At 41.5% G+C, this 22610-nt stretch overlaps 1 protein-coding gene across 2 annotated transcripts in view; it reads right to left on the reverse strand.

Annotated features, from left to right (window-relative positions):
* scube1 (signal peptide, CUB domain, EGF-like 1) overlaps positions 1 to 22610 on the reverse strand; it is a 98513-nt gene that overhangs the window by 68571 nt on the left and 7332 nt on the right. For both annotated transcript variants that reach the window (XM_035148000.2, XM_035147998.2), the window contains exon 3: positions 4656 to 4781. In XM_035148000.2, the coding sequence (XP_035003891.1) occupies positions 4656 to 4781 (126 nt within the window). The remainder of the gene's footprint in view (positions 1 to 4655; positions 4782 to 22610) is intronic.

The raw sequence follows: 22610 nt of genomic DNA on the forward strand, positions 1-22610 counted from the left end.
AGCGCTCGCTCGCTCCGTGTGCGTCTAGCATTACGCACAGTGGCACGGCCTATGGAGCTTTTTTTTCACCAAAAAAAAGTGTGCGTCCTATTTACCGGTGGGCCAGTTAAGATAGACATTTGATATTTTATCGCGGGCCGGATATAATTGTACCGTAGGTCGGAAGAGGCCCGCACGCCTTGAGTGACATGTCTGGTGTAGATAATTAAATGTGGCCACTAAATGTCATATTGCAGCAGTCAGGAAGTCAGTGTCTTACCCAAGTGCAAGGAATTGAGGAGCTGGGGATCAAACCACCAACCCTCTGATTAGTAAAATCCCACTCTACCCCCTTAGCCACAGCCAGCTATTATTCAACCAAAAGAAACTACATCAATGGTACAACATCCCCACCACCAGCTGTCTTTCAGGGAAACATCTGGACTAAAACAGATTTGTTGAACTTCTGTTTTACTAACGGACTAAAACTTAGAGGAGCCCATACTACAAAGCGGGATTTGTAGTTGTCGAGCTATTTTCAGATTTAAGTGGGTTTTCAGTCCTACAACGCTGGTTTACTTCTAACTTCTTACAATCACCATTGTAACTTATGCTGAACAACTAAGCTGCTGGTTAAAGGGATAGTTCACCCAGAAATAAAATTCACTCATTATTACTCAACCCTATGACGATGGGGAGGTGGGTGAAGTGATTGAGTCCAGAAAACAGTTTTGGAGTCTCAGGGATAAATAGGTTAGCAGCTGAATTCAATACAATTAAAGAAATTAGTGACCTAACTTCAGACGTAATAAAAGAACAGAAAAAACACAACATGCCTCCATACCCCTCGTGTGGTGTCATCAAAGTGTCCGCAAGCCACGACATTCAAATTCTACTCTAAACAAGATAATTTCCACTGTGTTTTAAGCCTAAAAGTCCTCTGGAAGTGGCTAAGATAGCGAAAATTAGCATTTCCGACAGTCCTGGAAGATATCAGCGGACATTTAGCCATAAAACACTTTTGCTTAAAACACCTTTGCTCCCTTCTATTTCTTGAAAAGCCCTGGGTGTAGAAGTTGCATTATCCCTGGAATAGGGCAGTGCTAGCAATCTTATCCGTGTATGGTTAAGAATAATTAATATTTAATCAAAAGGAAAAGTATGAATTGAGGCCACACCACTTAACAATACGACAGGTCATCTGTTTCCCTCTCTGACCTCTCCACACTGAAAATTAAGGTTTTTGGACCATCCATATCTTTTAGCTGGAGGAAACAAAAACTGAACAGCTCAATTTAAAACTTTTTTCTCCTGCACCAGTTGACCTGTAGTGGGATCTGAGTCTCTATATCACTCCTCTTCGATGTTGTTAATATTGGCTTCATCTGATGAATTTTTCAGTGGCTCCAAAGTAATCATTCATTCAAGCGGAATTCAAATGTTTCACCCAGAAAATTATTTATTTCCTCTAAAGAGTGCTTGTCAAGCTGCCCTTGACTCCGCTTTCACTGTTATGAGATCAGGTATTTGCACATATTATTATACACATGTGCAAATGTGTGTGGAAAATGTGTGTGTGTGAAAAAGTCAAGTGTTAAGAGGCAGCAGTAGCAGGCAAACAAGCAAAGCTGTTTATCATGGCTATAAGATCTGCTGTAAGTTTGAAACAGACTTGGTAGGTAAATGGTCTGTACTTGAATTCACCCATTCAGCACTTTCTCTGTCACTGGCACAGCCGTCATTTGGGGCTCAGTATCTTAACAAGGACCCTCCGGCTTGTGGAATGGGGTAGACGGGGGTTCATACTGCCGACCTTCAGGTCAGAGGACGACCTGCTCTACATCCTGAGCCACCCCCTGAGCTTCCTTAATGGATAGTTAAGTGTGTATTTGTGTGCATAGCCAGTGTCAACTGGAGAAGAGAGTTAGAAGTTAGCGTTATGGCTTTTAATTAACAGTTAATTGTCATTATTGATTTTAGTCGTAATTAATATTAAACCGAATTTTCCGATTATTTTCAGCATCAATTGCACTATGCTATGTAGTTGCCTGCTAATTCACTACTTTATCTTCATTTCTTGGCTTCAATTTTGACTTAACACCTGCCTCTGGCAGGATTAGCAGTTTGGACTTTGAATGGCAAGTTACGATCAACAAAGACCAGGCATAAGGCCAGGTGGTGCAACAAACCAACAGACCAACTCAGGTCTGTCCAATTGCTGTCAAATGCCATGGCTAGCAGAATTTCTCTCACAGTCCACCATCAACAACTGTTGGCTTCTGCCAGCCTATCCTCAGGTTATCACCCCCGGACCAATGGGCAGACCAGGCGGAAAATCAGGACCTGGAGTTTGGGTTAAGCTGGATAACTGCATGCCATCCCACGTCCTAGAGCATGCACGTACCTTGGGTGGAGTATGTCCACAACTGCCTCAGCACCTCAACACCATTAACAGCAGAAAAAGAAGTAGCAGTAGACCGACCTCTACCACTTTTGCAGAGTCTGAAGGGAGGCTAGGGCAACTCTTTTTAATGCCTTGACTCTGACCACTGCCAGACCTGGCCTCCAAACTACTAGCCTGGACAGAAGGTGTAGTTGTCAACTGGAGATCTATCCCTTCAAGTGGAATCCAGTAAGTTGGTACCCGGCTTCGCTGGACCATTTGAAATTGAAGGACATATTAACCCTTCTGTTATGAAGCTGTAACTGCCTGCATCCCCCACAATCTTCAATCAACTTTACTATTGCCCAGTATAAGACAGGATCCACTCGCCAGCCTGCTAGCACCTCTGACTCACCTTGTGCTGCTCGATAACCAGCCGTTCCTATGCAAGCCATGCTTACAAAGTGACTCAGTTGAACATCTTATATTTATTGTACTAAGTTACAGGGTCAGAAATTTCATTTTTTTATGAAAACACGTCTAGTCCTGTCTTATAGGGCACTTTGTTTAGCACTGTAACCTCCTGAAAGATGATCCTGTAATGTTAGCTCAGCGTAAGTTCAGTCAGGAAGACCTTACCCCCATTCAATCAATATCAAATCTCTCACTCTCTCTATGCTTATTGATCAGCTTATTGTGGGCGTTTCTAAATGGCCAATCAGATTCTGCCACAGTCTCTTTCAGCCAATCATCAATCTGCTATCAAACTTTAAATCCCTTCTCCTCTTTTCCGGCAGTCAGCCTTCATTCAATGATGCGCATAATCCAGTTCCACCCCAATCTCCTCCAGTCTTCAGCAGAACCATCACTACCTTATCTAGATACTCAACCACCACCAGTGTCTAGCCCCCGGGGGGAATTCCTGTGCTACGTTCTGCTACACCCCCTCCTAATCCTGCTGACATCACATAGAGGTTTAAAACGCCAAAAGACTATAACATTCACATCACTGTCTGTGTGCATTTCAATAAATGTTGTTAAAACGTTGAATCAAAGTCTCTCCTGATTCAACTACTTGTCACTGACTTTGAAGGATCTGAAAATATTACAGATTCTTTTCTCTATGGGTGCCTGTATGTAATGATATCAGAGTTACAGCAATAGCAAGCCAGTTTTGTTTGTTTAAAAACTGTGTAATACACAGTGCAAAAGACTCTTGCTGCTTTTTGAGTCATTAACGGAAACGAGTCCATGTATGTATTTTCAGTTTATGTGAATTAACATTTGGTGTAATGACCTTTTCATCATTGTTTTTCAATGAATGTTTCAAAGCATTTTCTTTGACATTCAGCTGTCTGAAAGTCATTCATCTGAAGTGAATTCACAGCTCTGTAGCTGTTCTGTACTGCTGGCTGCTAGCACTTAAACTGTCTTTCAATCTTTCAAAAGGTTCAAAGCATGAGCTACAACACTTACGAATGCCAAAGCATATCCCACCAAAGACACAGAGTGTCCAAAGTGACATGTTTTTTTATGCTCTGAGTTTATTTTGCTCATGTCAGTCAGCAGTGGAGGACTAAGGGATGAAATGTGTTTGAGCACATCCCTGCAGGACTACGTTTTGTACTGGGGAGAAATACAGAAGTCTGGCTGACAGAGACACATTAACACAGCACTGGGGCTAAATGGGTTGGATCTGTCAATAATAAAGCCCAGACATATAAAAAAAGCACAAATGATGGAAACCCTCCACATGATGACTGACGAACTCTGGCTGAAAGGTAAGTTGAGCCAGGCAGGCTTAAGAGATAGACACACACACACACGCAACCTCAAGTATATTCTCTTCAGCACAGACAGACTGACATATCTATTCATACAGTGAATCAGACAGATTCTTAGATACTAACCACAAAGATTCTCACCAATACACACCATGGACAGATGAAGATTGACGCATTTTTAAACACAGACTGCAAAACAAACACACATTTATAACTTACCACAGGCCCGAACATTCATTTTAATTTGACTGAAAACACATGGAAAGTGCTTGATCTTTTAATCAATAAACAAATCCCACAGACCATTGATGATTGTACAAAAATTCATTGATGTCACATTAAAGCAAATTTAAACCAAAGATCCTGCCATTTGCCAAGATAAGACATAAAAAAGACATTAATGGGGTGTTATTCTTTCCACCATTTTTTTGACCACAGTCTCTACAGTCATTTAAAAGTTGGAGTGAATGGAGCTCTGTTAACACAGACACACACAGGACTGTTCTTACCCATGCAGTTGTGTCCATCATGGGCCAGCATGAATCCATCGTAGCAGGTGCACCTGTAGTTCCCTGGTATGTTGATGCATTCATGGACACAGCCCCCGTTGTAATCGTTTTCACACTCATCCATGTCTGAAAGAAAACGAAGGCTGTGTTACTGGGAGAGAAAGAATTGGTCTGTTTGATTGCTCCAGTACCATTATTCAGTTGTCATTAGCCTGCAGTTTTCTGCTGTTGAGCATTTCTTGTACTTTCATAGATCATCTATCATTGCAAACATAACAGTGCAACTGGTTTGGTCAAAGTTTCTCAGTGCTTCTTGGTGTGTAATGTTATGAAGCCCTTCCTGTCAATCATTGAATATTACTAAAATTAAGTTTAAAGCAGATGTTTTATACAGTGATGCAGGATCATCAAGCATATTAACAATAATGCCTACAAACGACAATTCAACACTTTCTAAATACAATTTTAAAGAGGAAAGGTTTTACAATGAAATTTAAAAATGCAATTTTAAAGGCAGAGGATGAGGTGTTTTCATCAATGAGTCTCCAATTAGCTTTTTAGTAGCCAACTCTCGGAACAATCACATGGTTTTCTGTATTCTTGTGGAAATCTAATCAGCGATGTGAAGAAAGAAGAGCTATCATCGGCCCCTTGGTGGCACTATGCACCGATATGAACACTCTTCAGACATTAAAGGTAGCAGACGTTAGTCATGTCTGGGTATTGAGTCAGAGGTTTAATCAAGTGGCCAGTGACTATGACCGTATCAGGAGTTGGAGAGAGAAAGATGTTGATGAAGATGATTCCTCTTTTGTTCAAAAGAATTCCTTTCCGCAGGTGGTGGGGGAAGAAGGGGTAAGGAGGGGGGAGTTTGGATGGAGGATGAGCAAGGAGATGAGTGTCAGCTGGTGTGTACTCATGTATGGATGCTGCCCCCCCACACCAACAATCCCCTCCATGCTGAGCCAGTGGAGACTTTCACTGGAGCCACTCACAAGTGGTTGCCATGCAGAGCCACTTAAACAAACAGTCCACCCCCTCCGTGTGAACAGCAGGAGATCTGCCAGGCAGTGAGGAGGACTGTGGCCCACATCCTTCTCCTCCCTCTGTACTGAGGATGACACGGTGCAGGTATTTGCCGTCTGGGCTTCTGGAGCTATAAATGGACCATCTTATTCTCTGTATCTTTCTCAAACCAAATAGAGTGTGAGTTGGATTATTGAGCTCCATTGCATTATACTGTTCAAGAGTTTATATTTTCTTTTGAAGAACAATAGGTCTACCAATATATAAAACAAATTAGACTTAAAAACCAATAGTAATTGTTTTTACAAGGTAAAATACCCTATGTACAAGCACGCTGTTATTATGAGACATTCAATTGAATGGTAAATGGAGTGCATTTATATAGAGCTCTTTTGGTCTTTAAGACCACTCAAGGTGCCATAAGGCTAATTCACCCATATTCACGCAACACTACTATACACAGTACTTATTCTATCCCTCATTATTCACCCTGACAGAACACCTGTCAGGGGCATTTATGGTTCGGTGTCTTGCCCAAGGACACTACGGCATGCAGACTGGAGGAGGAGGGGATAAAAACGCGGACCTTCCAGAGGACCTGCTCTACCTCCTGGGCTAACAAAACACTGAGTGTTAACCGCATGTGACAATTTCCCATGTTTGAAGAATTTACTTCTAGAGCCAGACTAATTGATCGGCTGACTTTATCGGCTGATATTACCCTGTCACAGATTTTGGCATTGGTATATTTGTTAAGTGGTTTTCACCCATATGAAAGCATTTCCACAGAACAATAAGCAGAAAATTTGGTTCAGGTTAAAAACCCTGACTCACAATGGATTTCATTTGTTTTCCTACAGTGTCTGTGTCTTCCATGCAGTTTGCGAAATACCCAGTGGCAATTGGGGAGGACATGCAGCACGGTACAAGGATACCTATGTGTGTCTGCACCAATCCTGAAGTAGCGACTGGTCACCGCTGTAAACTAATCGCAGCGAAAACCCTGCCTACAAAATATTGGACATTGTAGTCTTTTAAAAGACCCCCCCGAGATATTTCACACCGAGCTTCTACGTGTATAACGCTTTTTCGCTGGGCAGATATTTGTTTTATTTTTCATTTTTGTGTAACCCTGTTGTGCACTCACATCAAATTCTCCTGACTTTCTATGGACTTTATAAGGTCCGCAGGTGGAGATGGCTTTATCCAGTCCAATACAGCGAAGATTGCTCAGACCTACAGTATACATCAGGAAACTAAGCAACCACTACATAAACAGATGGCACAGCCCAGGAGAGCCAGTTCCTCAGGCCAGGACTCAGCAGTTCACTTACACCTCAAGGACAAGGGACACTCTTTTGAGGATGGTAATGTGTGTATTTTGGCCAGAGAAGACAGATGGTTTGAGAAATGAGTGAAAGAAGCCATCTTTATCAACCAGGAAAAACCATCACTTAACAGAGGAGGTGGTTTAATACACCAACTGTCAGCCACCTACAATATTGTCCTAAGTTCTCCAGACAGCTCAACACCCAACCACACCCCAACTCCAGTGACACTAATGACTCACACACAATAGCAGGGTCGGTCTACAAGTTACAGGTATCAACAGTCTTTCAAACCTTGAATCAGAGGACCCCAAAGATCAACAACTGATGGGGGTCACCAACCTGCCTGTTTAACATAACGACTTTCAACACAGGTACAGACCCACAAAGGTTAAATACCTGAAACCTCCCATTATGCAGTTAGCACTGCCTCTTTGATGAGAGGTGAAACGTCTTAAAGAAACACAAGCAAGTCCAGTTGCCCACATACACTTGTACAACTTCTGAAGAAAATATGTATCCAGACTTTCTTTGTTTGGATTCCAAAGTTTCTCAGGAAGTATTTCAAAACTATGAGTGACTACAGTTGCAACATTTGATTGATGGCTGGAGGCTGATGGCTCCAAGCAGGAATGAAAAGCTGGCACACATAGCAGCAGTGGGCGACACACACACAAACACACAGAGACATGGCTCTCAGCCTCCACATCCTGCACAAGGACATAACCCAGACCTGGTCACTAAGAATATACACACCCCAGAAACAAAAATTACTGGTTCCAAGACCAGAACATATGCAAATGTCTTCACAGAATCAGAAAACAGCAAATGTCCATAATGACTTACATACCACAAGTGCAAACATAAGGATTTCAAAATGAATACGTAAACACACACATATTTGTTACCATGCTTTCAATCCATAAAACACTTCCTCTCAGATAATTAACATGGGGATTTTGGCTTGAATATGATCTCTTTGAAGAATCAAAAACATTAACGTCACAGATCCTCATCAATGAGGTTTCATTTAGTTTGAAAGATTGTGACAAAAGCCAAATCAGTGCCACATTCTGCACCATGAAGAGACACAGACATGTTTACTGGAAGCCAATTACCCAGGCCAACACACATCATCGCATCTTAATTATGTTTGTCTGATCTCTGACAAAGGAACGCTGTCATTGTATTTGTAGGGCCACTCCAGCATGACTGGGATTAGAAGAGAAGATAAATATATCATCCCATCACAGTCAATACTCAAACATGAAATAGTAACCGGAGCCTTCTTTAAAAACTGACCAAACAGTATTGAATGAGCTGCACATGTGTGACGACAAAGAACATTTTTAAATGAAGGAAAATATAACAAATGACAAAAAAATGTATTGGTGCTTTAAAGAGCATGAGCCTTGTGTATATAAAATCCTCACAGCCATCAATGGCTCATCCTAAAAGCCATTTGCAACCAATTAGGGTGAGCTGGAAAGGCCGACTGTTTGGGGAAGGTTGTTTGGACAGTTTGCTGTGCTGCCAGCTCAGATGGCGCGGTTCAGCACGATGTGGCACCTCCTATGTGCTCTGCTTTTCATCTGTCAGAGATGAAGGGAGAAGGTACAGACTAGAAGAAAAGGAGAGGGGGGGGGAGAGAGCTTCACTGAGGGTGAATGAAAAGCAGCAGGTGATTAATTGGTGCCTGAATTGCTTCAAACAGGCAGAATGAGTCTTCATTCACATCTAAACACATTTCTTCTCCCTGTTTTTGGCGTTCCTTTCATTCTTAGCTGGTGTTTTTTAAAGGTTATATTTTTCTTCACTATTTTGCCTTTGTTTGATAGCTGTAGAGGAGAGAGATACAGGCAGGAAATGTGGTTGGAGAGAGGAGATATAGGCCTACAGGGCACCCTGAAGCTTGTGTTTTTTGCATCAAGACATTAACATCTTTCTTTGGAGGAGGGAAATGGCTGTACCGGAGCATTGTTGGATCCCAGTGCAGCATTTGACACGGCCGATCACAACATAATACTTTACAGATTGGAAAAGTAGGTGGGACTTACTGGCACTGTGCTAAATTGGTTCAAATCTTACTTACAGGATTGTGACTACTTTGTCTCAATTGGTAATTATGAATCTGGGCAAACAAAGATTACATGTGGAGTTCCTCAAGGGTCCATTCTCGGGCCACTTTTATTCAATATCGACATGCTCCCTCTGGCTCGGATTATGGAATATTATGACATCTCTTACCATACTTGTGCTGATGACACACAACTCTGTATTAGAGTGTCTTAAATCCTGATACAGGAATGTCGTAAATCATGTTTGGACTCAGTACTAAAAGGTGGAGGCTGGGGTGGTGGAGGCAAGTTGTCGGCAGCAGGGCGTGGGTGGCAGTGTAGCCGAGCAGGGATCAGTGAGGAGGAGGTCGTATTTAAAGGGACCGCTTTGTTGAGAGAATGGGCTGTGATTGGTGAGTGACTGACGAGCACCCGTAAACCAGTAGCTGACAGCTTATGACAGCTGAGCACATGACTCTGTGTCCTGCATGAGCTAACGCAATGCTTAATTTCATGCATTTCCTTTCAGTAGGTTAGATTACTGTAACCATTTCTTAACAGGTCTTAACAAAAAAGCAATCAGGCAACTGCAGCTTGTTCAGAATGATGCTGCTAGAGTCCTTACCAACACCAGGAAAATGGACCATATCTCACCAGTCTTAAAATCACTTCACTGGCTTCCTGTGTGTCAAAGAATCGATTATAAAATCTTACTGCTTGTCTACAAAGCACTGAATGGTCTCTGGCCTAAATACATCTCTGAGTTACTTGTTTGCTTTGAAGCATCCATACACCTCCAGTCCTCTGGGACAGTTTTACTCAGTGTTCCCACTACAACATCTTTGATATTGTGACATCCCTAGTAGGTCACTTGACCAGAAAAGGTGATTGGCTGCAATCTGCCCTCTCCAGGACCTGTACGTCTCCAGGACTCTAAGGCGTGCAGGTAAGATTGTGTCTGACCCCTCCCACCCTGGACATGGACTCTTAGAGCCACTTCCCTCTGGCAGGAGGCTGAGGGCCATCAGGACCAAAACGGCACACCACAAAAACTGTTTTCTACCCAACTGCTGCCGACCCTATCACTGGACTGCACTGATGTCCACCCCTGTGACTGTGACACTTTAACCCTTGAACTTCCTGTGGAAAAATAACGGACTAACTGTACATATTGCACAATCCATCTGCTGGTGCTTATATTATTATTATTTAATTTTTTTATATTAAATTTTTGTTTCCTATTTTTTATATTTGTACTTGCACAAACACACCATAACAATACAATTCCTTGTATATGTAAACCTGCTTGGCAATAAAACCTGATTCTGTAGCTTCTATATATATATATATATGTCAACTTGGCCCCAAATGGTGCCACTTCCTGCCCCTGAGCTGTTGTTGACATCTGACAGCAGTGCCCCGACAGCTTTGGACTGGCAGCTGCTTCTGCTCACATGGCCATGTTTTTTTAATTGCCAGGGAAATGTTTATGCTCTACATCTCATCAAGGGAATTAGGCACTGGACACTGGACAGACACACTGTAGGGCATAAGGGAGTAAAGGAGAAAGGGAGAGGAGAGGATGCTGCTTTCATTTTATACAGATTGTCTGCAGGTTAATGTGAGCTAAATTCAGTATTTCAATGCCCCCTGCTGAAGGAGTGTGAGCAATATTTTCATGACAGAAAAGAGAGAACACAGAGTTGTTATGTCATGAGGCAATGTAACGATAGGAAACGACATTTTTACATTATCTGGAAGATTATATTACTGCATTTACAGAAAATAATTATTTAGCCTTAACTTGATCAATCAATCAATCAATCAATCAATCAATCAATCAATCAATCAATAACATTTTATTTGTATAGCCCATATTTACCAATCACAATTTGTCTCATAGGGCTTTAACAAGGTGCGTATGGAGTTAAAAATCACTGCATTGGTCCTTACCAGCTCCACTCAATTATATTTTCATGTCAATGTGAAATCCCGACCACTTTTTATCTGGCAAGAAACGTTAGCAGTGACATATCCACTCAAGACGATAACCCAGCTCTACAGCTTTACACAACTCTTTGTTAGCTCATAGTTTTGGTTTCATTCAGTCTCAGCACTCCTTTCAACCCTGCTTCCTGTTTCGAAAAAACAGCCTGATGAAGCCCACTGTGTGATATCTGACCAGCGCCACACTATCATAGCAGCATAGTCAAGTATTTAACAGCTAAAAAGCCAGCCATTTTTCTGAGGAGTTGGTGGAGAACAACACCGAACCAAGATAAATAAGACAAAGAATATTGAAATTACATTCTGGAGGTGGCCATACACAAAACTCAACTCCAATAATATTAAAACATCCGCAAATGGGTCAGAACCTGTGAACTCAGAGCTTTCAGAAAAAGTTGAGGTCCAAGGTTGTGAATACCACAAGAGAGAAGTTCACCTCAAGGACTTTTCACGTGAACGTGGTAATCACAACCCCATTTGAAGCATATCACCCACAGTGATGGTCACACTACAGCTGCTCTCTGATTTTATACCTTGATATATTTAGCCTGCCATTCTCAGGTTCTGTTTGACTTATTCCCTGTTTCCCTGCGCCTCAGGTTCATTGTTCAACACCTGCCATAACCTGACACGCCCAGATAAGCATAAGTTTGGATCCAGAACTGGCTGAGTGTGCGTTGCGGAACGTCTTGGTTTTCATTAAGGTGCCCATGTTATCAACTGCGTCTCAGGCACCTGAGCCACATTGCTCTTCTAGAGAGTTGAGGTCTTGCCTATTTTCCCTGTGTACTGCACGTGGTTCACAGCAAACTAGACAGTGAAAATGAACTTTCACCTCAGTTTCAATGTCTATATCTGTCGAATAAGTCACAAACATACATACTTGCAACATTTCTTGTACCTTCAAAGTAAAAGTACTCGTAGTTTCTGTCGACTAAATCCATTCAATTGTTTTAACAAGGTCTTTATTGTTATTGCATGACCAAAAGATGCACAGCTTCATAGCATAATGTCCTGGCATTTAGTTTAGTTGAGTATATAGCCCTACTTTTATTCGAATACAGTAGTCACACTAAAAACCTCACGTAGCAGCAGACAGGCTCCCTGTCTGAACAACAGACGCCTGTGAGACGCAGCAGGTCAGCGGCGCAGATGTCACGGGCTGCACAGGCAGCCAGTGTGGCCAACCAGCTCAAGCTCATTCCCCTTTTCGCGAGTTACACTATTAATATCTGAAAACTTCTCAAGTCTCTGTGTGTGCTGTATGTTAGCCTTAAAGGTTGACTTGACGAAACCTGAAACAATCAAAATGTTTTAGTTTTCTAGAGCAGATTATTGTACATTCCATTGGCCAGGCTAAAAACATCCCTGTTAAGAACAAGCTGCAAAGCCAATATGCCTGGTTGTCATCTTCATTTTTGGATTTGACTTTTTCAGTTTTGAGTCTCACATATGACGACAGTGTGTATTTGTGTGTGTAATAATATGATAATATAACAGTCCCCATATAGGTCGCTGTATGCACGTTCAACACATATGTCTCAGGTGTTGACACAGCACAAATGTCATCATCTGTCAAAGATTGACAGGGAAGCGAGTTGGAGGTGCCGGCATGAGGTCACAGTGTCTCTATATAAAGCCTGAGCCTCAATGAATCTGATGTGTGTGAGCCTGTTGCAGACACCAGGCAGACAATGGCCTAGTAAGTGTCTGCCACTTCTCCTTGTCGCCCTCCCACCTGTGCCGTCTCCCTCGCCATCCATTGTTCCCATGAGATGCCCTGTCTCCCCATCTCTCTGTCTGTAAAACAGGTCAGTTGCTCATCACTGTGGCACAGAGTGAAGGCAGAGCAGTGAGAGGACTCCAGACCCAAGCTGGAAGAGCACCTCTTTTATAATGCAGCATGTTCCAATCTTGTGAACAGCCAACACATTTCACCTTCTAGATCCTTTATTCATCTAGATAATGAATAAAGGATATAAAAGCAATGCTGCAGTTTAGTAGTGAAACGGGTATTATCTAAAACAAGCTAGTTACAAGCGGGAAATATCTATACCAGTTCTAACGGTACACACTTTGGGACTTAGAGGGAGTCGATAGGATGAAATAAAGGAATGGAATTGAAAGAAGATTTTTACTTCACCTAACCAGTGGCTTAGGGATTGCTCGAGTAACCACAAAGAAAAGATGCTGTAGTGGTAGCCCAGAAAGCTGGAGACAAAGTGGTGGGTGGTGGTTGTCTGAATGTATACATGCAAACATCTGTGAGTAGACTAACTTCACTCCCACAGAGGGATATAAGAAGTGGTGTATAGTTTGGGAATGCAGCCTATAGTGCTTTGTATATACCTCTATTTTAAGGGGCAATGCTGCATTCTGTGACAGCTACACACAGCTATCGTGATCCTGCTCTAAAGTGTAGCATGTTTGGGATACAGTGGCTATGGAGATACCATGCTGGGCCCACAATAAAATGGTCAGCACGGGTTGCTTGCGTTTTCCCTACAAAGGGTTTCTGCGGGTCTTTAAAAGGTTTTAAAAAGCCTAAAATCGTATAACCTGAATCATGTTTTTCACAGGTAAGCAGCATAAAGATCCAATTTATCCATAGCTGAGCCCCTGTCTCCAGTTCACTCTCCTTGGCTGCTAGACCTTCCAGATGGACAAATACCGTGCAAGTGTACATCAAGGCTGGCCGAGGGATTGCATTGTCACAGAATTTGGGACCATTTGGGACATCAGGCAGCTGGGACAGCAAGAGTTGTGTATGGTAAGAGGTTTCCCTGTCGCCACCAGACTGAGTGAATCTTCAAATTCTATTGATAGAGACTGCAGTTGAGAGACTAACAGAAGCATTGGATTCATCACTTTAATACTTTCACAGTATGTATACAGTGACTGAAGCTGCTTCATAATTTAATTTTGATACAGATATCTAACTTTCTTTAATACGGGGCTGTTACTGTAGCCTTGTATACCTCATTAAAATGACAAGTCCCAATAGTGTAACTGTGATAGAGGTCCCTAAAACATGAGCAATCTAAACTAAACACACACGTAATGTGTAGTCATGTTCAGTTGAGTGGAAGAACACAGATAGTGTGGGCAATATCAATAAAGCACAATATGGGCTGATGCGTCCATCCAATGTGACACTGGAGTATTAAAACCTTGTTTCTTATGGCCCTGGTCACCCCCAGCATCAAGTACAAATGTAAGATAAATATGACTCACCCTGTCATTACCCCATGTTCAGACTGAACCCAACACTATTGCAGCCTTGTCATTTCAATGAGACAACTGCATTGGGACAAATTCCCCCGAAATCCAATTCAGCAGCATCCTGCAACACACTGGACTGGCCAATAGACACAAGCACTCATTCCAGGTGGAGTTCTGGCATCTGATAAACCTCCAAAGTGGATATATTGTTCCCAATAGACTTCATGCAGGTTTTTGTCAGAATGGCTCTTTAGTCTGGCTCAACTTAAGGTTGCCTCTTTAAAGTTGATGGTGTCTATTCTTGTGCACAGCATGAGTACAACAATCCTGTTCTGTGACAGTTTCCATACTTTTCTAGGAAAATGTTTCTACTATTAAACCTCATTGTAGCTATAAAGCATGTGATGTCACATATACTAGGTTTGGCTTGTTGGTTTGATTTGCTATCCATATGAATAAAAGACATATGAAACAGAAGAGTATTACTTGTGTTCCTGCTTCATATCTCTCTAGAGGAGAAAAAAAACCTTGAACCATATATAGATTTTTAGATACAATGTTTTATGTTTCAGCATTGTGTTTTAGTCTGGTCAGACAGAAACTGAGACCTTTGGAAATGATGACCCAGCCGATGATAGGGTCTTCACTCAGTCAGGACTCGACTACTAGTGGTGAATGACAAAGCATTGTTAACACTGTCAGTAACAGTCCCATCTTGTCGTCCCTTCGCTTACTTTTCACCATTGCTGTTCCTACTTTGTAGTATTTTCAAAAACAAAAAAACAACTGCAGAGTAGACAAACTGCTTCCTGTTGACACCCGTATCCACACTAACACACCTGAAAACCCATTTCATGTGGATATTCATGTAAACCAGTCGTGTGTATGGTATTTTTAAGATTACCAACAGCTGAAATTCAACTCCAGTGCCACAGACTGAGTTCTAGTATTGTAGTTGGATAAATGAAGAAAATAATAATGCATTGTGGTTACAGATTTTTGATTTATGACATAGTCATTTTATATTGTTGAGATTAAACTCTTTTTGCAGCAGCAGCAGAAGGGCCATCATTAATCTCCCAAAGTTTATGGAGATTTTCTGATCTCTGAAAATACTCTTCTGTTAGATTCACGAAAAGCCATGATTCATCTTATCAAAATCCTTTGTATGTTTAATTCACAGTTTGGTTAACAACTATACACACTCAACAGCCGGTTACGTTTTTCTAGATGCCTCTCACACACACACACACACACACACACACACAAGCACATGTGCAGTAGGGTTGAGTGATGCACAGCTCCTCCCACACACTTCATTTGACAGCACAAGGATAAAAGTTCACATTTTTCCATAACAAGCCAGCAACAGCTTGTGAAAATGAGAGGACAGCATATGAAAGCCAGGGAGCAGCTTTCCTCTCAGAGATACACTTATTTGAGGAAATGGCTCTTCTCATGGCACAGTAGTCTGTATTAAAGGAAAACAGTCATGATAAAATTCTGGCTGGGATGTGATCTCACAGAGTCCTGCTGAACTACCAGGCAGCTGGCTTCTGCCTGAACAATGCGGCCTGCAAGCTGCTAATTTGTAGTGCGGAAATGTAGCAGAGGCTGAGATCACAGGTCGTCTCCCTTGGTCACCGGGGCTCGAATCCCAGCAGTAACAAAAGCAAAGGAGCGAACCGGGTTTTCTCACACAGGCCACATCCCCACGAACCTTGAAACTTCACATTAATAATTTGATCAGCAATACAATCCATGTTCGTGTTGCCTACTTTTCAAACAGAAAAGTAATGAAATAGTACCAAAACAATAATTTGATTGAATTTAATGGAATTTCTAACCATATAGCCTTTTTCTATCTTAACTAAGGTGCATCTATCATCATATCATCTTGGTCCAGCAGATTTAGGTATTGTTTTGTAGATGAAAATTTACATAGTTTTGGTGCTTAGTACTGGGCTCTTAGTACTATGGTGTTTCTTCACTGCACCTCGCAGAATTGAAACAAACAAGCATAGACAGGTCTCATCTACTCTGAGGTAAAGGGTTTTTCTCGGAAATATCAGTATTACCTGAGAGAGTCCACAAGTGGACTGAAGGTCACCTTATTACCCTCCACGATCAGCTGCAACCACCATCACAATCCACCATCAGCTGCAACCACCATCACAATCCATTATCAGCTGCCACCACAATCACAATCCACCATCACAATCCACCATCAGCTGCAACCACCATCACAATCCATCATCAGCCACCACCACAACCACAATCCACCATCACAATCCACCATCACAATCCCCCATCAACCGCCACCACAATCACAATCCACCATCAAGATCCACAATCAGCTGCCACCACAATCACAATCCACCATCACAATCCACCATCACAATCCACCATCACAATCCACCATTAGCTGCCACCACAACCACAATCGACCATCACGATCCACAATCAGCCGATACATAGTATTTCTCCTCAGACACTTGACCATTACTGACAATAATCCATCAATTCATTGACCTTCAGTTATGCTTCAAAATGTTTACCCTTATCAATGCTGCTAAAACCTTTATCTTGATGTTCTCCTTTACACTTGACATCTATTGCACTTCTGTCCGTCCTGGGAGAGGGATCCCTCACATGTGGCTCTCTCTGAGGTTTCTACCTTCTTTTTACCCTGTTAAAAGGTTTTAGTAGTTTTTCCTTACTCTTGTTGAGGGTTAAGGGCAGAGGACGTCACACCTTGTTAAAGCCCTATGAGACAAATTGTGATTTGTGAATATGGGCTATACAAATAAAATTTGATTGATTGATTGATCACAATCCACCATCACGGTCACGATCCATCATTACAATCCACGTTCAGCTGCCACCACAATCACAATCCACCATCACAGTCACAATCCACCATCATGATCACGATCCACCATCACGATCCACCAAAACTACCTATGATCCCTGATCCACCATCACGGTCACAATCACATCTCTCACATTATAATCTTTGCAGATACGCTCATGCCAACCCCAACCACCTCCACATGTTAGGCACTGAAGGCGTTTTTCTACTGTTTTTACATATGCAGTAGATTTCCCCAACACCTGCATACACATGCAAAGGTGGAAAATTGGTGTTGTTCATCTATAAGTTTGATGTCAGGAACACTGTTTTGCAACCTACACATTACTCCTAGCCTTATTGACCCCTTGGATTAGTATCAAAGGCATAGCTTTGGTTTAAAACATACCTTACTGGCAGAACATATTTTTGTTAGCCTCGTGATCATGTTTCGTAAAAGCATGATAACCTTTTCGGTATTCCACAGGGTTCCCTTATTGGTCCTTTATTATTTTTGCTTATATATACGTTACCACTGGGAAAAATTATTAGTGATCATGGTGTGAACTCTCATTTTTATGCTGATAATACTCGATTATATCTGTCCGTAGCGCCAGATGACTCTGATGCTCCAAATCAAGTTATTAATTGCCTCTCCAGTGTGGAACAATGGATGAGCAACAATTTTCTCAAATTAAACGAAGATAAAACTGAAATTGGACTACTGTAATGCACTTTATTCAGGATTACCGAAAAAATCCATAGACTGAGTCCAGCTTGTACAAAATTCAGCAGCCAGGGTTTTAATGAGAAACAGGAAAAGGGATCATATTACTCCGGGTTTAGCGTCTGTACACTGAGGATTGATTTTATAATTATTTTTACTCGTTTTTAAGTCTCTTAATGGTACCGCACCCTCATACATCTCTGACTGTTTATCGGAGTATGTTCCAAACCATCCCCTCAGGTCTTCTACTGAGGGCTTGCTAAATATCCCCAAAACAAGTACAAAATGTTTGGGGAAGCAGCTTTTTCTTGCTATGCCCTAAAGGTTTGGAACAAACTCCCACCTCACATCAGACAAGCTACTTCTGCTGTTAGTTTTAAGAAACAACTCAAGACCTATTTCCATGATCTTGCTTTTAATTAATTGTATCTTCTGTTTTTTAACACCTTTATCTTAATTCTCTTTTTTTAACCTTCTTAACTTCTTATTGATCTTATGAGCACTTTGAGCTACATTTTATATATGAAAGGTTCTGTATTAATACAATTTATTGTTAGTATTGTTGTTATTATTGACAGCTCTTGTGCCCATGAAATGGATTAATAAGAAAAGAGGATCATAAGGGGAACAAATGTGATTATTTTAAATATAAATGATGCATTGAAAAATATGATGATGACAGTGCCTTCCTGTCATCCTGATCTGTGTCACAGAGAAACAACACAGATTTGTTTGTATGAGGTTCACCAGGCATCACAATCCAAAATAGCACTTAACATCTGGGAATATGGAGTATGAAGAGAGTGCAAGGTCTTTGAATAAAAACACTCTAGTCAGAGCAGTCTGATAAGATGAAATATTAAAGATAACACTATGGAGACATCATACTTTTCTGAGCCAAGTCACACAATCCATAAAGACGGGAGTAATAAAAAAAAAACGTTACTGAACCCCTAGTTTTATTCAATTTCTCAATCCACTTTATGATTTACTAGACTGTTGAGTGATTATTTGCTGATATGGAGTGCTGCTGATGATAGAGAGGCACAGACAACCTGCAGCATGAGGAGACCAAGCACAGAGGCTCTGCTGCTTCCAGGTGCTTCCAGGAATAGCAGAACCGCAAATGGCACTGGCCGGCAAAGTGGCCTGTAATGCCTGTTGATGGAAAACACAGCTGGCCAATTACAGCACCCATATCTAATCACCGGGGTCAAGGGTCAACTCCTATCCACCATTCATCTTCATTTGGCATCGCTGTCACAAGCTGTTGTCTCATCACTGCAGGGAGGTTGGGAGATCTTAGTGTTCAGTCAGGAGGCAGTGGGCAGAGAGCATTTTGACACACACACACACACACACACATACACACTGGTATTAACATGTGGTTTTTGAGAACCGACAGGTGCAGGTACAGGTGTGAACACACAGATAGCGGACCGATCACGGTCTGGACCACATGTGTTCACATTCTTTTAGCAGTGTAAACGAATGTGGTCCTGACTAATTTGATGGACCCCCTACTCAACTACTCCACTGCGTAAAGCAGTAATACAGGCATTGGAAAGTTTTTATATAAATTTATGTATGAGTGTAACTTAACATGACAGAAAATAAAACTTATGTAATAAAGTTACATGACATTTTTATATGTAATTTAAAAACATAAAGTTAGCAGTTTAGGCAAATATTTAAATTGTGAGTGGATGAGAGAAACATGCACGCACACATGCTGTTGACATTCTAGCTCCATCAAAGCTGAGTGCATCACTCACCCAGACTTACACAGACTTACCACTGTTTAAATCAGTGTGTGTGGGTGAAGTGACGTGACATTAAGTGGCTAGTAAAGCAGTTCAGATCAGGGGAAGAAGTTCATATTCCTGAAAAGCTTGAACCCTCTGCTGTTTCCTCTCAAGGACAAAGGAGCAGTTGCTATTCAGGACACCTCGCTCGGACTATGTGCGTCTGTGTGTGTGTGTTTGTGTGTGTGTGTCCACTATAACAAACACAATCCCAATCAATAATTGTACACATCTAAAGGATCTTTCCAAACAAAAATGACATTGATAGCAGTGCAAGGGTTTGTGCAAAAAAAGAAAACACTGCAGTGAGTGGAAATGCTCTAAAAACAGCTGAAGTTGTGATTTCCGATACCTGTTACTTTATATGTTCCTGTGATTTACGCTAACAACATATCAAACAACAAAGTGAAAACAATATGACCATGGGTAAGGGGTTACTTGTTGTTGTCCTCCTACAGAGAATCATCAGATGAACCAGCAGAAGCACAACTGTTCTGTCTTGTTGCATTCTAACTCATAGGGTCATTTGTTACCACAGCAGCAGCAGCTGTTTTTAGAGAGACAGCTGTAAAAGGTCAACGTCTTCTACCTGCACAGCAGCAAACACCAGATAGATTCAATAAGAGATCAGCTGGTGAACAAAGTGGAACATCTAGCAGATACAGAGGGACACTGGACTTCATTTATCAAAGACAACACCAAATGAATCTTCATGTTGCTCCATAATTGTTGGATGTGGAATTAAATTATAACCATTTAAAGGCTGTTACGATGGACTTTTTTACTAAAGGTTTTTTCATACTCCTGGCACAGAACTGGGAACTTCTGATTTCACGTCAGCCCTCTCTAACCCAAGCTGGAAACGTGTAATCTTAAATTCAAATAATTGAATGATTTTGTTCTACCAATCGTTGGACTACTTTCATCTTGCTGTTTCCCATTGTCATGTTGTTGCATGGACTATTACACTTGGACTGAAAATCAGATGTTATTATGTCTGTGCGTAGACTTAATCCTTACTTACTCGCAGAACTCTAAAAAAAGTATAAACTGCTTGACAGTTTTGTGCCTTTAACCGCTGCGCAGGCAAAGCATATTTCCACCATAATTTCCCTTCCATGTTGCCATCATGCCACCATCGTTAGACAGTCCTTCCATGCACTCACCCTTATATCCACATCAGTCTCTCTTGACTAGTCTGCAGTGCCAACGAAATTCCATTTAATCCCATTTTCCCTCCTTCCCCTCGTCTTGGTATTCCACTTGCCTTATTCCACTCTTGCTGTCCCACTTCCCTGATGTCCCCCCTAGATTCTGTCATCACACATGGCCCCCCTTGCTGACCTCATTGCACTCTGGGTATAGCAAACTGAGGAAAGTGAGCTGGATGTTGGGGCACTTAAAACCACAAATATATCTTATCATGGATATCAAAATGTCAAATAAAAGTCTAGTGTAGTTCTAAAAATGGGCCCCTTAATGAATCTTCAGCAAGTTTGCCAGGCACTTGCTTTGTTGACCAGTTTCACATATACTCAGGGCTGCATTGTTCAATGATCTTAAGTCAACCCAGGTTTCCCTAAACTATGTATGAGCAAGTGCACATAAAAGGGACAGTGTTCACTGCTTATGACCAATCGCAGACCTGGACAAGTAGACTGGCAGCAGAGCTGCATGTTTCGAGGAGAAAACTATTATGTTAGAAAAATGCGAGGAGTAAAAACACATTATCCAGACTAAAAGAAACACAGTTACAGCTGCTAAAAGCAGGAAGGACAGCTGGCAAAAGAAATGCAGATTGTGTGAATGTGTATGTGTTTTATAAAATGTTTTTATAGTAAAAGTGTCCAATGATTAGGGAAAGAGTAGTATATAGAGTAGACTATAATTTGGTTTGTGTTTTCATTCCATTAATGTGTAATGTACATGTATTCTCATTATGTGAATGACGAGAATAACAGTGATGCTATGTTTCAAAGGAATTGATTGGTCGGTGGGCGGTGCTTTTATATGGGTTGATCTCTCATCTATCTCTACACTGTACAACTCACTTCTGACCAGATTTTTGTTGGTTTATCACTTTGCACAAGATGCTGCTGACCACACTGCATTTTAAGACCAGTAGACCATGGACACTCAGATGGATGCAAGCACATTTGTTATTTACACAGCACGGGCACTGGACTGAAAAAATACTAGTTTCAGTTTACGACTTGGTGCCAGATTTGGCATATATTTTGTCATTCGCAGTGATTAAAAGATGTTGGCCTGATTCAAGGTCGCTCACTTGCTGTGAATTTTCTGGGCATTTTCCTCCAGCATTCTCACAAGGGCTCATTCGGATATTTTTATCACATTTCCCAAACCTTTTGCTAGAGGGCTTGCAAGAAAAGTTCCAGAAAATGTCCGGAGCAACTGACTTTATGTATGTGTTCAGTGTATTTTTAAGAGCAGCTTAAATGTGACAGACGTGTGAAAAACATTCCATCTTCTGTCAGGACACCTGCTTTTCTAGGTTCCAGCTTCACAAACCCCCTGTGCAACCGCAAAGCTCAGTATCGGCTGGCCACCTGCGTCTTCAATCAATTCTGGACCCGACCTGACCTGACACATAAGACTGGTGTCCTGACCACTACGCTGATCCGAGCTGCTCTGACCTTCTGCCAGGTAGTCCGGGCACTAAATCATTTCCTCTGGTGTTTTTCTCTTGTTCAGACCAACTCAATGGTACAGACACACACTTGCTCCAAAAATGTTTGTCATGATATGCACAGCTGACACCTTCATAAATGATGTAATCCTCTGACAGGACACTGGGATTTAAGTGTTAACTGTGCTTTTCTTACACCGGGATGCGGTTCTGAAAGATTTAAAGTTTATGTAATGAAATAATTTCTTGAATAGCAGCAGATTAGTAAATCTTAGAAGCTTA

Source organism: Hippoglossus stenolepis, chromosome 22 (assembly GCF_022539355.2).
Source record: "Hippoglossus stenolepis isolate QCI-W04-F060 chromosome 22, HSTE1.2, whole genome shotgun sequence".
NCBI lineage: Eukaryota > Metazoa > Chordata > Actinopteri > Pleuronectiformes > Pleuronectidae > Hippoglossus > Hippoglossus stenolepis.